Here is a 15,122-nt window from a genome sequence, read left to right on the forward strand (position 1 = left end):
GCATGCACATGTAGTCCCAGCTACTCGGGAGGCTGAGGGAGGAGAGTCGCTTGAACCTGGGAGATGGAGGTTATAGTGAGCCGAGATAGTGCTACTACACTCCAGCCTGGATAACAGAGTGAGTCTCTGTCAAAAGAGAGGGGAGTGGGGAGGGGAGAGGGGAGGGGAGGGGAGGGGGGGGGAGGGGGGGGAGGGGAGGGGAGGGGAGTGAGGGAGGAGGGGAGGGGAGGGGGAAGGGGAGTATTATTCTGTAGTGTGAGGATGGGGACCATGGATCTCATTTAAATTTTATTTCAGAAGTTTCTTAATATATTTTCATTAACAGGAGACATCAAGTGTTAACACCTCCAAAATGTCAACTACGTTACATCATAATACAAAAGAGAGAGAGAACAAATATGACCCCTCCCCCAATAACTCATGAGGAATGATTATAAAAGTGGTTCACATTGTAAGGAACATCTGGAATTCTGGAAAGGCTACTTCCCTAAGGTTATTTAGTATTTCATGTAAATTACACTTGAATTCTAGTAATGTTGTAATGAAACTAAAAAACAATAATCATTTTCCCAGAGGAAACTAAAAAGAGTGGAAAAAATCTTCCACTTCTATTAAGGTAAGGCATTCTGTATTTGGCTGCTCACAAGTCTGTACCCTCCAGTGGAAAGCCAGACTATCCAGGCTTGAGATGGCCTCAGAGATAATCTACTCTGACCTTACCTCTGTCCATGTAGATAGGGAAACAGGAACAGAGGAAATGAGAGAGAACCAGGACCAGAATCCAACACTTCTGACCCCCGTCCCTGCCTCCCATGATAACATGCCTTTCATCAGTGAAGTTTATAGTCAGAACTGAGCTCTTCGATTGACTGACCATACTGATGATTTAGAAAGAAAAAAGAGGAGAAACGTTATACTAAACTATAGCTCTAATACTGGTGCAAGTGACGCGGGGCGGAATCCTGTCTCCAAATGCTGATTGGTCTTCACATGCACGGCTAGTGCACTTTCTAAAGACTGCACCAAGCTGGACGACCAAGGAAGGCATCCCCTGAGCAGGTGTTTTTTTGAGGAAAAAAAGAGAACAAAATGAGAAAATGAGTCATGTGTCTATCTTAGGGAAGACCACTCTGAACAAGAGGGAAGAGCAAGTACAAAGGCCCTGGTTAGGTAGAGTGTGCTACCTAGTGTGTTCAAAGAACACCAGGGAGACCAGTAGTGTTGGAGCACAGGGGTGGAGGGGAGAAGGCAGGAGACAAGACCAGAAATAACGGGTGATCAGATTGTGTAGGCCATATAGGCCATAGTAACAACATTGGTCTTTACTGAGAAAGATGGAGGGTTCTGAGCAGAAAACAGACATGACACGATCTGACCTGTCTTGCAAAATCCCACTTAACCTACAAAGTCCAGCTTAAATGTGTTGTCTTCTAGGAAAATTTTCATCTTTCCAAGAGAAGTATGTACCCCTTTCTCTGAATTCTTACTGCACTTATACCCTATGGAGAAGTGTAGCCCTCAACATACTATATATTTTTTTTTTTTTTGAGATGGAGTCTCGTTCTGCCGCCCAGGCTGGAATGTGGTGGCGCAATCTTGGCTCACTGCAAGCTCTGCCTCCCGGGTTCACGCCATTCTCCTGCCTCGGCCTCCCAAGTAGCTGGGACTACAGGAACCCACCACCATGCCCGGCTAATTTTTTAAATATTTTTTTAGAAGAGACAGAGTTTCACCATGTTAGCCAGGATGGTCTCTATCTCCCGACCTCATGATCCACCTGCCTCGGCCTCCCTAAGAGGCCTCCCTAACATATTGTATTTCTTGATGGACCTGTCTCAACCATTAGGTTGTGAACTCTTTGAGACAAAAGCTACTACAGGGGTCTTTATTCTCAGTGCCCAATACACAGCTAGACACAGAAAAGGTGTCTAGTATGTACTCAATGACTGCATCCCTACCTATATTTAATGACCTTTAAGCAAAGCATCAAATTACAGTAGTACAGCCAGAAGATATAAACAAATTATAACCACAGGTAAAAAGATTTAGGAAAAGATGTCATAGACTGTGTTCTGTAACATCCTTCTCCCTTCCACACTAGCATACTACACCACTAATTTCTGGAGTCTATAGGAAGCTCAAGGAGGTGTTCACCAAAAGAGGGTCCCTGAAAACAGGAATAACAGGAAAGGTTTAAGGAAATGGAGAGACTATATTCTGGGACTCAAGACCTACACCTAAATGAATTTTACAACTTTGGGCAAGTCACTTTCTCCCCCTGGATCAAAATGTCCTTATCTGTTAAATAAAGGGATAAAATCAGCAGCCCTCTGAAAGTCTCCTCTTGACTATACTTCTAAGAAATTATGACAAAGAATTATTGGGGTGTAGAAATGAGGGAAGTGAAAGATCTGAATGGATGTGATATACAGGGATGTAAGGAAGAGAAAAAAGGAATGACAGAAAGACACACTTAAAACAAGAGGAAGCAGGCTGGACATGTAAAAAAAAAAATCTGAATATTTGTGAACAGACATCAGCAGGCATGAAGTGATGAATACTTGGAGCACCATAACTGATGAGAGAACAACCTGTCAGAGGCCAACACAGCTTGGCAGGCATGAGTCAGAAGGAAGATACAAAAGGGGAGTGAGAGTAGAAAGAACTGAATAAACACTGAAGAAAAACTATAGTTTTTCTACCTTTGACAGGCTGTGACTAGGGTAGCACTGAGAATCACAAAGGTGTCATTGGGACCCTAGAGAGGAGGAGGGCCCTGACAAAAGAGATGACAGAAAAAATTAACAGAATCACAGAACACCAGAACAAATAGCCAAGGTCAAGGCTCAAGAAGAGATGACTACAGAAGTCTAGGAACAAAAGGCTTTAGGAAAATAACTCAGGATCTCAGTCTAGAGAGAATCCAGGAGTGCCTGGGTACTCTCTGACAGAGGACAGCAGTAGATAAACAGTGTTTTTTCCATGACAAAACTACCAAGTTCCAAGACCAAAAGGTACACATAGACCTTTCTTACAGACTTAGGGCACAAAACTGAAATTCAACAATGTGGGAGCTACTGGCTAACATGTACACTGGCTTTTGAGATTGCCTTCTTCTTCTTCTTCTTTGGAAACTAAGCCTCCCTCTGTTGCCCAGGCTGGAGTGCAGTGGCATGATCTCAGCTCACCGCAACCTCCGCCTCCCAGGTAGCTGGGATTACAGGCACGTGCCACCACGCCCAGTTAATTTTTGTATTTTTAGTAGAGACGGGGTTTCACCATGTTGGCCAGGCTGGTCTCAAACTCTTGACTTCAGGTGATCAGCCTGCCTCAGCCTCCCAAAGGGCTGGGGTTGCAGGCATGAGCCACCACGCCTGGCCAAGGCTGCCTTCTTCTAAGACTGACCCACAACTTCTTCTACTTGTCCTGCCTGAGGCAACAATCTATGAGCAACACAGGTACTTACCTCCAAACACACAAGACTAGTGATACATATATAAGCTATTTAATTTCACTTAGTACTTTTTGAGGCTGACTGAAATGATTAGAGGTGGAGTTAGCAAAGAAGTGAACATCATGACAGCACTTAGAAGCAACAATTTTGGATGAATATAGAAAGAAAAGAGGAAAGGAGAAAAAAGGGATAAAAAACAGAGGGAGGTGGTACACCTGGTCTAAGAACTTAAAGCAAGTTGAAAAACTGAAAGTGATATATCCTGAAAGGGACAAAGTATGGGCTTAGAACCCATGAGAGAAACAAAGAAGACATGCTGTCCATCTGCAAGAAAATATTTTAAAAAATGAAATGGAAGAAGGGCACATAAGTGAGGATACCTGAATTATAGAGATCTTGATGCTTAAAAATGAATACATATCAGAAAGGTACCAAAAAGAACTAACAAAAGGAGAGAGAGACAAAGAAGCTAAAAAGTTATCAAAAACTAAATTCTCTCTGGCACAGAGAGAAGTCAGTCACGGGACTGAATGAGGCCCTTGTGTGGATATAATTCACTGAATGAATAGGTCACCAGAATCAAAGAGTGACTAAAAGTTTCAGGCAGGATAAGCAATTCAAAATAGCTTAGGAAAAGCTATTCAAGATGGAAGAAGAAAAGATAATAGATTTCCACTACATCAAAGGATACAGAAATAAAGATTTCATGAAAAGAAAGACATAGATTGATAAGCTTGAGTTGAATAAACTCAAACCATGGGTGGACGAAAGATGTGAAATAAGATAGAATAATGGTTAAAGGAAGCCACTCAGGACAGAGAAGAGAGAGCTTGTTGGCATAAAATGTAAAGTCAATATAACACACAGAAAAGAAATAAACTTGATGATAAGACAAGGTAAGGAATTAAAATGAAGAAAGAAGTAACTTGGATATGAAATTCCTATAGAAAAATGTGGGCAGTGCAATCAGAGTAGAAGACATGGCTGCAAGGATAAAGAATAAAGGAAGAAAGCGAGATTTTAAAAATACATAGGAAAGATTTTGGGTCTAAAGTAAAACATCAGTGAGACTATTTTCCATTACGTCCACTCTTCAAACACTTTGAATTCTTGCATTTTAACATTCTTAGGAGATAGACAAGACACGCCGATTTCCATTGCAGATCTGTACAAATTTAAATTAATATAATCTCATAATTATGTCATATAAAAACATGTTATCTCCAATATAATTTAATTATTGTTTGATAACTTAGTAAAAGGTTGACAACAGTTAACTGTAAATAATAAAGCAATCATATAAATCACAACGGAAGAACATACAGTCTCTTTACCTCAATTTTTCTAAGATATACCCTACATATAAATTATTTGCTTTCATTCATTTCTTATAAATAAAAATTTGTAAACAGATCACTGTCACCATTAGCAGCAAGCCAAGTTGGTTAAGACAGTTACCACATTTCGTATGAATGAGAAAATGAGAAAAATCAAGAAGATAACTAATCCCATACCTGTTCCAATGTGTTGGGAAGGTTTTGTTGGATGCATGGCACCGTGACAAACATTTTGCTGAACATTACTCTGTGAATGAATAAGGCCAGTTTGTGTAAAGAACTGATTAAGAGAAGAACAGAGATCGGCAAACTGAACTTGATCTAAAGACCAGTTCTTGAGATCTGCCTGTCTCATACTCTCCATCAGACCTATGAGGAAAGCATTAAAAATATGTTAGCACAGTTACGCAACAAACATTGCAAGGAAAATAGCAAGATACAATTTTTTTCAGCCCTCAAAATTTCCACTCACTCCATTTTATGGCAGTGATTTGCCCACGCAATGAAGAATGATCTTTTTAAGTTATTCAAAGCCCAATTATTTTAAATGTGGCCAAATTTCTTTCAGAACTTGTCTGTGACCCTCTGCTATATCAACTGGCCAAAATCATTATGAATTTTACCAACTGCAAAAGAAATGCTATATAAGATGTTTATTTCTACTACAAAGAAAGTTATAATCTAGCAGAGAAACAGGATCATGTGTATTTGGTTATATGTCAAAAAGAACCAACACTCACCTTGAAACTGTGAAAGGTCTACATCTGACCAATTAACACTGCTGGCAATTCGACAGCTTTCTTTTAGCATATCAAGTGTCGCATACCAATCATTTGAAACACCTATAAAAGTAATATTGACAACAGTCTAATTCCTGGATGGTGAAAGGGTGAAGTGTGGTAAGGGAAAACGATGAGCTGGCCCTATTCCTGAAATTGGCTGATTCTTGTCCAGTCTTACAAGGGGATTTGTACTCATTATTATCATGTGTTGGGCAATCTGCTCTGTGAGATAGGCAGAAAGGTATTATTTCTCTCCGTTTTACAAATAAAAGAAACTGAACCAGAGAGGTGACATAACTTAGCAAGGTTATCATGATGAATCTAAGACTTGAACCCAGGTCTTCTAACCTCCAGTCTGGCAGCTTCCAAACTGCCACATCACCTAGTAATATCAAACTTGATACTGCTCTTTACATTATAGTACCAATAAATGAACAGGTGGGAAATGTCATGCAAATCTGTATTTTCCCCTATATTAAGTTCACTTTCCTGTCTTGCTATGACCTTAAAAGAACTTAGAGAGGCAGGTTCTCATTTAGAGGCAATACACAGTACAATTTAATGCAATGACTTAAGGCAGGTGGATCAGACCATATAGTAAGAGTAAATGCTTCTTCCAAGGCAATCTTAGGAGAAAAAAATTTAACACAGTCCCCCTGCCAAGTTAGTGAAGGAAGAGGAGTGAGATCTCTGTAAGAAATGCTGATGAATCCACGTCACGGCATTTCTAGTCAGAAATGGTATCCTCTGGTATGACATCAGAAGAGTTTAAGACTCCATAATCTGTATGTCAGCAAACCAGTCATTAGTCAGAGGCCATGTAGCAAGAGTTACCCTCAATGAGACAGCAGTACTGAATAGAGGAAGAAAATTCTCCATTCAGTGACTGCTGTCAAGCCACTCTGCTTCTAGGATCACCCCTGCATGGATGAAGATAAAGACCAACAAAAAGGGTTGGTTGGTTTGCTTTTGCTACATCAAGGCATCTCTTGGCTATATCAACTACTGGCTACTTGATTACAAAATTCTGCCAATTATGGATTTTTAAAATAAACAATCAACTAGAGACAACATGACCCTGCCATGAAGCAAGTCATAATTTAGGAAGAAATTTGTTGCGGGGTGGGAGGGGATTAAACTAATACCCAAATGAGCCACGAACATGCAAGTCTACCAGACTCAGATCCTTTAGTTCAAGAAGAACTTCACGGATAAGGAAACCAAAGTTCAAAGGAATTATATGATTTAAGTCACTAAGTAATACAACAGCCAAAGCAGTACTAGAATCCCGATCTCTTGAGGTAAACGCAACTCAGGTAGTCAAAAGGTCAGGGTAGGAAAAAGGTTAACTGAAATGAAATTATGACCAGGAACCAGGGCACTTGCCATGACTAATTTGTTGTTGTGGGTAAGAGGAAGAGGAGGCTCCTTTAATAAATACTGACTTGGCAAATAAAAATAAAGCAAACTCTGCAAAGAGTGGGTGAGCAAACCCTACCCACTTAGTAAATGTCTGCTAATTTTAGTTCTTTTAGAATAACTGGTGTTACAAGCTTTGAAGTCAGACATGTCAGAATATGAATCCCAGTTCTACCACTTACCACAGTATGATCTTAGGCAAATTACTTAAAATTCTTTTAGTTGCATTTTCCTATATATAAAATGTGGTCATCTATACTTGATTTGGGAGGATAATGTAAGATAATGTATCTAAATTACAAACAACAGTTAAAATCAAAACCTGCAAGGGTTGCTGGGTTTGCCTATGTTGCCACAATAAATTTTAATCAAGAAAATCGCCAGGTCAGTCTATGAATTAAATGAAATACATTTCTGTTGTTTATAAATTACCCATTCTAAGGTATTTTGGCACAGCAGCAGGAAAGGAACTATAGGATTATAGCAAGGAAACATAAAAGGAAACAGATGAAAAGAGGTTTTGGTAGCAAATACTACATGAGCTCCAAATAACAAAGGACAGATCCTAATTCACAGTTAGCCAAACACAAGCCAGGAGACAAAAACTTACCAGAATTACAGGATACCTGTTGTGGGGGTGGGGGTGCCTGATGTGTTAACGTCTGATGCTGATGGTTCGGATGGTGCTGTATGTGTTGATGTGGAGAGGGATGCTGGGGGTGAGGAGACTGGAGCTGGCTGTGTTGCTGTGGGTGTGGTGCTGGGTGCGGGGAACGCTGCGGATGCTGTGGTAAACCATGAGGTCGATGGGGAGGATGTGGAGATGGCTGTGTGTGCATCTGGGGGTGAGATAGTGAGACCTGTGCAACCGAATTACTGCCTGTGGTATTGAGGCCACTGCCATGACTATTGGACAGGCTGCTTTGGTTGCTGTGTGGGTGAGTGCTCACTGTACTGCTGGGAGAGTGCTGATAGGAACATGAAGTGTGGGACTGCTGGGAAGATTCAGAAGGGATGTTCATCAAACCTAAAAACAGTCAGAGAGAGCAAGATCGTTTATGGTCGGATTTCAGCTGTATTTTATGACAAACGTTTGTAAAATTATTAATGTAACAAAAGCATATGATGCCAGGGAGCTACACTGGTTCAATTTAACAAGTGCTAATGCAACATCCACTACAAACTAGGCTCTGTGGTTATTGAAAAGAAATATAATTCCCCACCCTTGAGCGGAAGAGAAAGACAAGATTATGACCAACAATATAAGTACTAAAACTAAAGTATACAGAGGATTATGAAAACTGCTCCTTGTCTGTTCAGCTAGGAGGAGGCTCAAAATATAGAAAAGCCTTTGTTTTAAAGACAGTGCCTGAATTGAGTCTTGAAAGGTAAGTAAATGTTAGGGGAAAAGTGGGAAAGGTGTTGGGGTCACACTCAGGATGGTTCTCTGTAGGCATAAAGACCAAGGCTTTGATAGAAGATCGCACAATCTAAACTAAAACCCAACTGGCTAACAGTTTAAAACTTTTCCAAATAGGTAAAAGTAATGGAAAGACAAAGGAAAAGAGGACGTTGTTTATGCCAAATTAGGGAAGGGGCATAGGCTGCGAGCTGGAATGTGCCTGTGAGCATGTCCAGCACAAACATCTTGGTTAAGGTACAAAGACATAGAATGTACTAGGCGCCTGTGAGCATGTTTAACAGCTACATAGGATAGGGCCCAACAAAGAGTTATTAGCATAAAGTAAGGAGGCTTAAAGGAAGTTAGTTTTTAAAAGAAACTATTATTTCTAACACTTATGATTTATTCTTTAACAAGAAAGGAAACTTTTGAAGAGGAACTTTTTACTTTCTACATAGTGAAGGTATAAGCTGCAGGATGAGCTCTATAAATGTTAGCTGCCATGATGATGATTAAGCCAAAAGTGCTTAATGTTAAGGATAATTTTTGTTTGGTCTGCAAGTAGTTAGATAATCTTACTGCAACATTTGGTTCTAAACTTTTTACTTTCTACATAGTGAAGGTATAAGCTGCAGGATGAGCTCTATAAATGTTAGCTGCCATGATGATGATTAAGCCAAAAGTGCTTAATGTTAAGGATAATTTTTGTTTGGTCTGCAAGTAGTTAGATAATCTTACTGCAACATTTGGTTCTATGTAACTAGACTATTTTCAAATCCCAAAGGGTGGCCCATGCAATGTTATGCTGAACCAAACATAAAAATAATTTTATTGAATAAAAAAAAAACCACAAGATAATATCAATCAATAAAATAACCAAGTTTTAAAAAGATAAAATTATTCTCATATTTGTAATTAGTAGTAAAACTGTATTTGAGTACACTGCAAGATAATCTTAAAAGCTACCAAGTTTTACAGGCAGAAGAGTTAATAAAAGTTCTTGCCTTGGCCCTAGAAAATAGTCACATATAAGGAATCTGTAGGGTTATTACTGTAAGATCAAAGAAAGCAGTAATTTATCAATTTTCAATAAAATCCTAGCATTTTACAAGGGAACCAAGGTCTGATCTGTATCAACATTTTCAATCTCAAATTATTTTTAAATAAAAGAAAGCAAAATATCTCTCCAGAAGCCCAATATATAAAACTGATAAGTATACTAAAATTGTTTCTTTGAAGTGGGGGAAGGAAGCTTACTAGGTCTACCTCTGCATCCGCACATTTCTCCTCCGGCAGTCTCGAAGATCTTTACAAAAGCCAAAGCCTCTGAAGAAAACAATCTGAAAATCACTGATCTAATCCAATCCTCTTTATTGTACAAATGGGGACACTGAAGTCCAGAGATGAGAAGTTAACTCAGTTGACTTAATGGCAGAACCTGGACTAGAACCCAGAATTCCCATCGATGCTTTTTTTTTTTTTTTTTTTTTTTAATAGTGTGATGGAATGGAATTATGGGTTTCAGAAATTATCATTGTTATTTCAAAGCCCTTATTTTTCTATTATGAATACCAAGGCTGGATTTGCTTAGCAAACTCTTCTATTAGTTCTTTTTAAACTTTTATAGATAAAAAACTTAAAAGTTGAGAAAACATATGAATCTTACTTTAAATTCAAATGCTAACCAGAAAAAGCCATTTCACATACACATGATCAGTATTCATCAATATAAGTAACAGTATATAACATTAACATTAACTAAAAGTAAGTATTAACATGCAAACAGTATAAAGACAAGGATTTCTGTTTCTTTTTGTTCACTGCCGTGAACATATAAACTTTCTGGGTTGGGGTGCTACAGTTTCAATGTATGTGTCCCTCCAAAATTCACATGTTGGAACTTAAACCCCCAGGTGATGGTATTAAGAAGTGGGACCTTGAGGAGGTAATGAGGGATTGGGCCTTGCAAAAGGGATGGAGAGAACTAGCTACTTTTTGCCCTTCCATGTTGTCTGCCACATGAGGACACAGTGCTCAGCTCCATGTGAGAATACTGCCAAAAGGCACCATTTACGATGAACAAGCCCTTGCCAGACACCAAATCTGTTGGCTCCTTGATCCTGAACTTCCCAACCTCCCAAACTGTGAGAAATACATTTCTGTTGTTTATAAATTACCCATTCTAAGGTATTTTGGCACAGCAGCAGGAAAGGAATAAAACATGGGGTATAAATAGTTAATGTGCCAAACAAACAAGTAATTAGGAAATGCTTCAACAGTAGAGTTCCCAACAATTTCTGACTAGTCATCTTTGGGGAAAAGATGTGACATTTTTACCCTCTGATTAAAATTAAACCAGCAGTTAAAGGGACGAGAACACATTAGAGCAAGAATCTAGCATTTGGTTGAGATATAATAGTGTGTCTCAACTAAAGTCACTTTTAATATTAAAATCTGACTTATGTATATTGCGTAAAACAATGACCCAAAGTTTACTAGTAGCTGATGTATTCACTTGTAAGTGCCACACTCGAAATCACAAATTTGGTGCTACCACATTCCGATAGTTATCTTTTTGCTAATACCAGTCAGACCAAAAGCAAGGCACGTCTATTCTTATGGTGCAACATTCACCACTCAAACACTTCATATGCCAGATATCACTAATTAATTATAGTGGTGTTTCCCATATGGTATAGATGCAGTGTCAGAATTCTTTAACACAGTGCTCCTGGATGACACTAGTAAACAAGTAAGTAGGCATGCAACATAAAATTTATCTGCCATTTTTGTGCTATGATATAAACAGAACATACTAAAGGCACAAAGGGCAAAATATAATTATCCAATTCTTATTGTGATGATAATATTTTAAGATTAAGAGTATAACAGCTGTCATGTGAAATAATTTAAAAACCTTTTTCCAATAAAACTTTGTCATAAAAAAGGTTTTAAGAAAACTCACCTTGTTGACTAAGTGACTGCTCAAAAACTGACTTATAAAGGCTCCGAAATGAGGCACTAAGATCTTCAAAATTATATTCTGAGAAAAGTAGTTGCTTGTCTCTTTCTGGAAGGTTGTACTGTGGTTGCTGCTGAGGAGTTAATGATTGAGAGACTGATTCTGGATGGCTTGTCACCTAACATTAAAAGAAAACACAACTAATTCAGCCTCTCTACTAATTACAATTGGCTTGTTATATAAAATATATAACTGAAAACAGTGCCAACACTGGAATTCAAAGAAAATAACTCTTCTGTCTCAGGCTTTCCCATCCTCTGTTAAAACATAATGGACAGAAAGCAAAACAGTTAAACTGAATCTTGAAGAACTGTAGAAGTCTAACCCAACCTCCATATTTCACAGAAGGAAAAGAATTCAAAGTTAAATAACTTGCCTTAGATCATACAAGTAAGTGATGAGTTAGGCCTAGAATCCTTCTAGGCTTTCTGTAAAATCTTCAATCGTGATTTCTACAGAAGCTATTTTATCTCAAACTCCACTAAAACTATAAAACTAGTAACATTTCTTTCATTTATTCAATTATTTTTTAGTATACAAACCCAAATACTGTGAGTACTATGAGTCAGATGTATGGCTCTGCCCAAAGCAACAAGGAGCTTAAATATGCCTAACTCTTCATCTCCAGGGAAAACTTACCTTTAAAAGCAGGAAAACTAGAAATAAAATCAATAAAAGATAATCATCTGTATTTCTTAAAGACTACGTACTATAAGAAAAGGTGGTAAACTACCATTTGTTTAGTGTTTTGAAAAATTAATGTACGAACACTGACTAGAAACTTAAGTAGCCATTAAAAATAATGCTCATAAGGAGTCTGCAATAACATGGAAAAATATGGATTTTTACATAAGAAAATGGCTCCGCCGCTGGCACCCTAGTGTCCTTACACATCTCCACACAATGTAGGCAAGGCTCCATGGCAGGATGACCTAAGCCTTGGTGGAACACCCTGTGATTATCCTGGAACAAGTGGTTTTATTTATTAAAATTCTCATCTGCCCTCATGTCTTGCAGGAGATGGCCATGGGGCAGTTACTCATCCACCTTTCTATTTTGCAAGAGGTTGCCAAGAAACAGGTTCTCATCTACCTCCCTGGCTGAGTGAGGCATGGGACTTTCTGCCTTACTCCCTTAGGGTACAGCTGCAGGTTACAAAACTGCTTAGCTGCACTATGGAATTTGTTCCTCTATTACAGAGTGAGCTACTACTCGAGTAGTCTGTCATCTAGTACTGTCATGTGGGATGTAGGGAGTTGACACCATGCTAACCTGGTTTATACTGTCTGTATAAGTAATAAAACTATCTCAATCCATGTGGGCTCATTGTGGCCTTACAGGATCAAACTATATAGGTGTGATAAACCCAATCGGCAGCTGCCACTGCACTGTTGCTTAGGGACTGCTCAACCATTTGACACTTTATTGTTGAAAGAAAACAGCAGGGACGGGCATGGTGGCTCAACGCCTATAATTCCAGCACTTTAAGAGGCCAAGGCGGGCAGATCACCTGAAGTCAGAAGTTCGAGACCAGCCTGGCCAACATGGTGAAACCCTGTCTCAACTAAAAATACAAAAAGTAGCTAGGTGTGGTGGCTCACGCCTGTAATCCCAGCAACTTGAGAGGCTGAGGCAAGAGAATCGCCTGAACCTGGGAGGCAGAGATTGTTGTGAGCTGAGATCGCGCCATTGCACTCCAGCCTGGCCAACAGAGCGAGACTCCATCTCAAAAACAACAAAAAAAGCAGTCTACAAAGTCTCGCTTTAAACAGGGAAGTTTAACCCTGTTACATTTATTGGCACAACAAACATGTTAGTTCTTACTTCTGTCATCTAGTTCTATACATGCTTTTTAAATTTGTCCTTTTATAATGCTTTGTGATACTGGACAGTGTTCTTTGCGTTCTTTTGGTCAAGATTTTTTACACTTATATTACTTCAAAAAGCAACTTAAAATCATTATATCTTTGCTGAGTTTGCTTCAATGTTCCAACTATTGTTTTATAACTTGACTTTGTCATTATTATTTAATTAATCTTGATCACGGGTAAATAATTTTTTTCAGGAAAGATACATGAAAACAAGGGCAGGATACTTTCTAATCTCTGCATATCAAAGAAACTCTTTCTCTTGCCTTCACACATGAATTAAAATTTGGGCATAATATTTGTTATTCCAAACTCATTCTCTCAAAACTCTGCATACAATGCTCCATTATCTTCTGTCATTTAGTAGTATCAAAGAGAAGCCTGAGGCCAGGAATGGTGGCTCATGCTTGTAATCCTAGCACTTTGGGAAGCCAACAGGGCAGGAGGATTGCTTAAGCCAGGAGTCCGAGACCAGTTTGGCCCACTTAGCCAAGACCCTGTGTCTAAAAAGAGAGAGAAAAAGAGAGGCGGTGGTCTGATTTGTGTTTCTTTATATATAACTTACTTATTCTGTCAGAGTATTTATATGGGTAACCACTTATGAAATTTTAAAATTTGCCATAATGTATCTATATACAGCAGTCCTTTAGTATCTGCGAGGGATTGGGTAAAGGAACCCCAACCCACTAGAATACAAAATCTGCACATGCTCAAGTCCCTTATACAAAATGTTATAATATTTGCATATAACCTATCCTCCCATATACTTTAAATCATCTCTAGATGATTAATACCTAATACAATGCAAAGTTATTAAACTACATTTTTTTCCTTTAAAAAAAAAAAAGAAAGAAATACAGTCTCATTCTATCGCTCAGGCCGGAGTGGAGTGACATGATTATTCCTGGGTTCAAGTGATCCTCCCTTCTCAGCCTCCTAAGGTGCATGCCACAGTGTCTGGCTATTTCGCTTTTTAAAGACGGGGTCTCACTATGTTGGCCAGGCTGATATCAAACTCCTGGTCTCAAGCAATCCTCTTGCCTCAGCCTCCCAAAGTACTGGGATTACAGGTATGAGCCAACTCATTCCAGCATATATTTTTTATTGCTGTACTTTTTTTTGTTTTTAATTGTATTTTGTTGTTCAAATATTTTCAATCCAAAGTTTGGTTAAATCTGTGGATGCGGAACCTACAAATATGAAGGGCTGACTGTATACGTTTTTCCCCCATTAATTTCTTCTAGAACTCAGTATCCCTTTAAATCTCTATTTCTTCTGAAAATCGCTTCTATAACAACTTTTTCTTCTGCAGGGACAACTACAATTCTCAGTTCTCCACATTTATTGTCTTCTTTTACATAATTTTTATTCCATTTTCTTTCTTCTCCATTGTGGGATAATACTTTTTTCCACCAGGCAATAATAATTTTGCAGAGGCAACTTTCTTTTTTCCTACATTCAATGTGAATTTTAATTCTGCTATGTTTTTCTTTCCCTTTTGTTATTTTCTTTCGGGTCTCTCCCTTTATATCTTTGTCCTGTGTAAGTTTTTTCCTATTTACTCATCCTGGAACAACAGGGAGTGATCTGGTAAGATCAAGTTTACACTGACAAACAATGTGGTGTGTAGCTCTTGGGCTCTATTATCTGCTCACTGAGGAAGACAGTTGCCAGGTAGTTTGAAAAGAATAACAGATACCCTAAGAGTCATGTTCTTGTAATAGGTAACAAATTAGTATAGAAGCAAGAGTACTCATACACAGGTCCCTTTATAGCATGGCTTTTTGCCCCCTGGATCCAAACTGAAAATACATGAGTAGTTAAAAATTGAGTACCAG

At 38.6% G+C, this 15,122-nt stretch overlaps 2 protein-coding genes across 12 annotated transcripts in view; one reads left to right on the top strand and one right to left on the bottom strand.

Moving 5' to 3' along the window:
- Window positions 1–15,122, top strand: part of PPCS (phosphopantothenoylcysteine synthetase) — a 1,013,452-nt gene that overhangs the window by 743,459 nt on the left and 254,871 nt on the right. The gene's annotated exons all lie outside the window — the stretch shown is intronic.
- The window catches only part of FOXJ3 (forkhead box J3), a 152,294-nt gene that overhangs the window by 6,444 nt on the left and 130,728 nt on the right, over window positions 1–15,122 (bottom strand). For 7 of the 8 annotated variants that reach the window (XM_050798674.1, XM_050798645.1, XM_050798704.1 and 4 more), the window contains 4 exons: window positions 11,360–11,534; window positions 7,603–8,019; window positions 5,532–5,633; window positions 4,969–5,160 (listed from right to left, as the gene is read on the bottom strand). In XM_050798674.1, coding sequence (XP_050654631.1) covers window positions 4,969–5,160; window positions 5,532–5,633; window positions 7,603–8,019; window positions 11,360–11,534 — 886 coding nt within the window. The remainder of the gene's footprint in view (window positions 1–4,968; window positions 5,161–5,531; window positions 5,634–7,602; window positions 8,020–11,359; window positions 11,535–15,122) is intronic. The other variant, XM_050798714.1, reaches the window with a different exon arrangement.

The sequence above is a fragment of the Macaca thibetana genome, chromosome 1, assembly GCF_024542745.1.
Source record: "Macaca thibetana thibetana isolate TM-01 chromosome 1, ASM2454274v1, whole genome shotgun sequence".
Lineage (NCBI taxonomy): Eukaryota > Metazoa > Chordata > Mammalia > Primates > Cercopithecidae > Macaca > Macaca thibetana.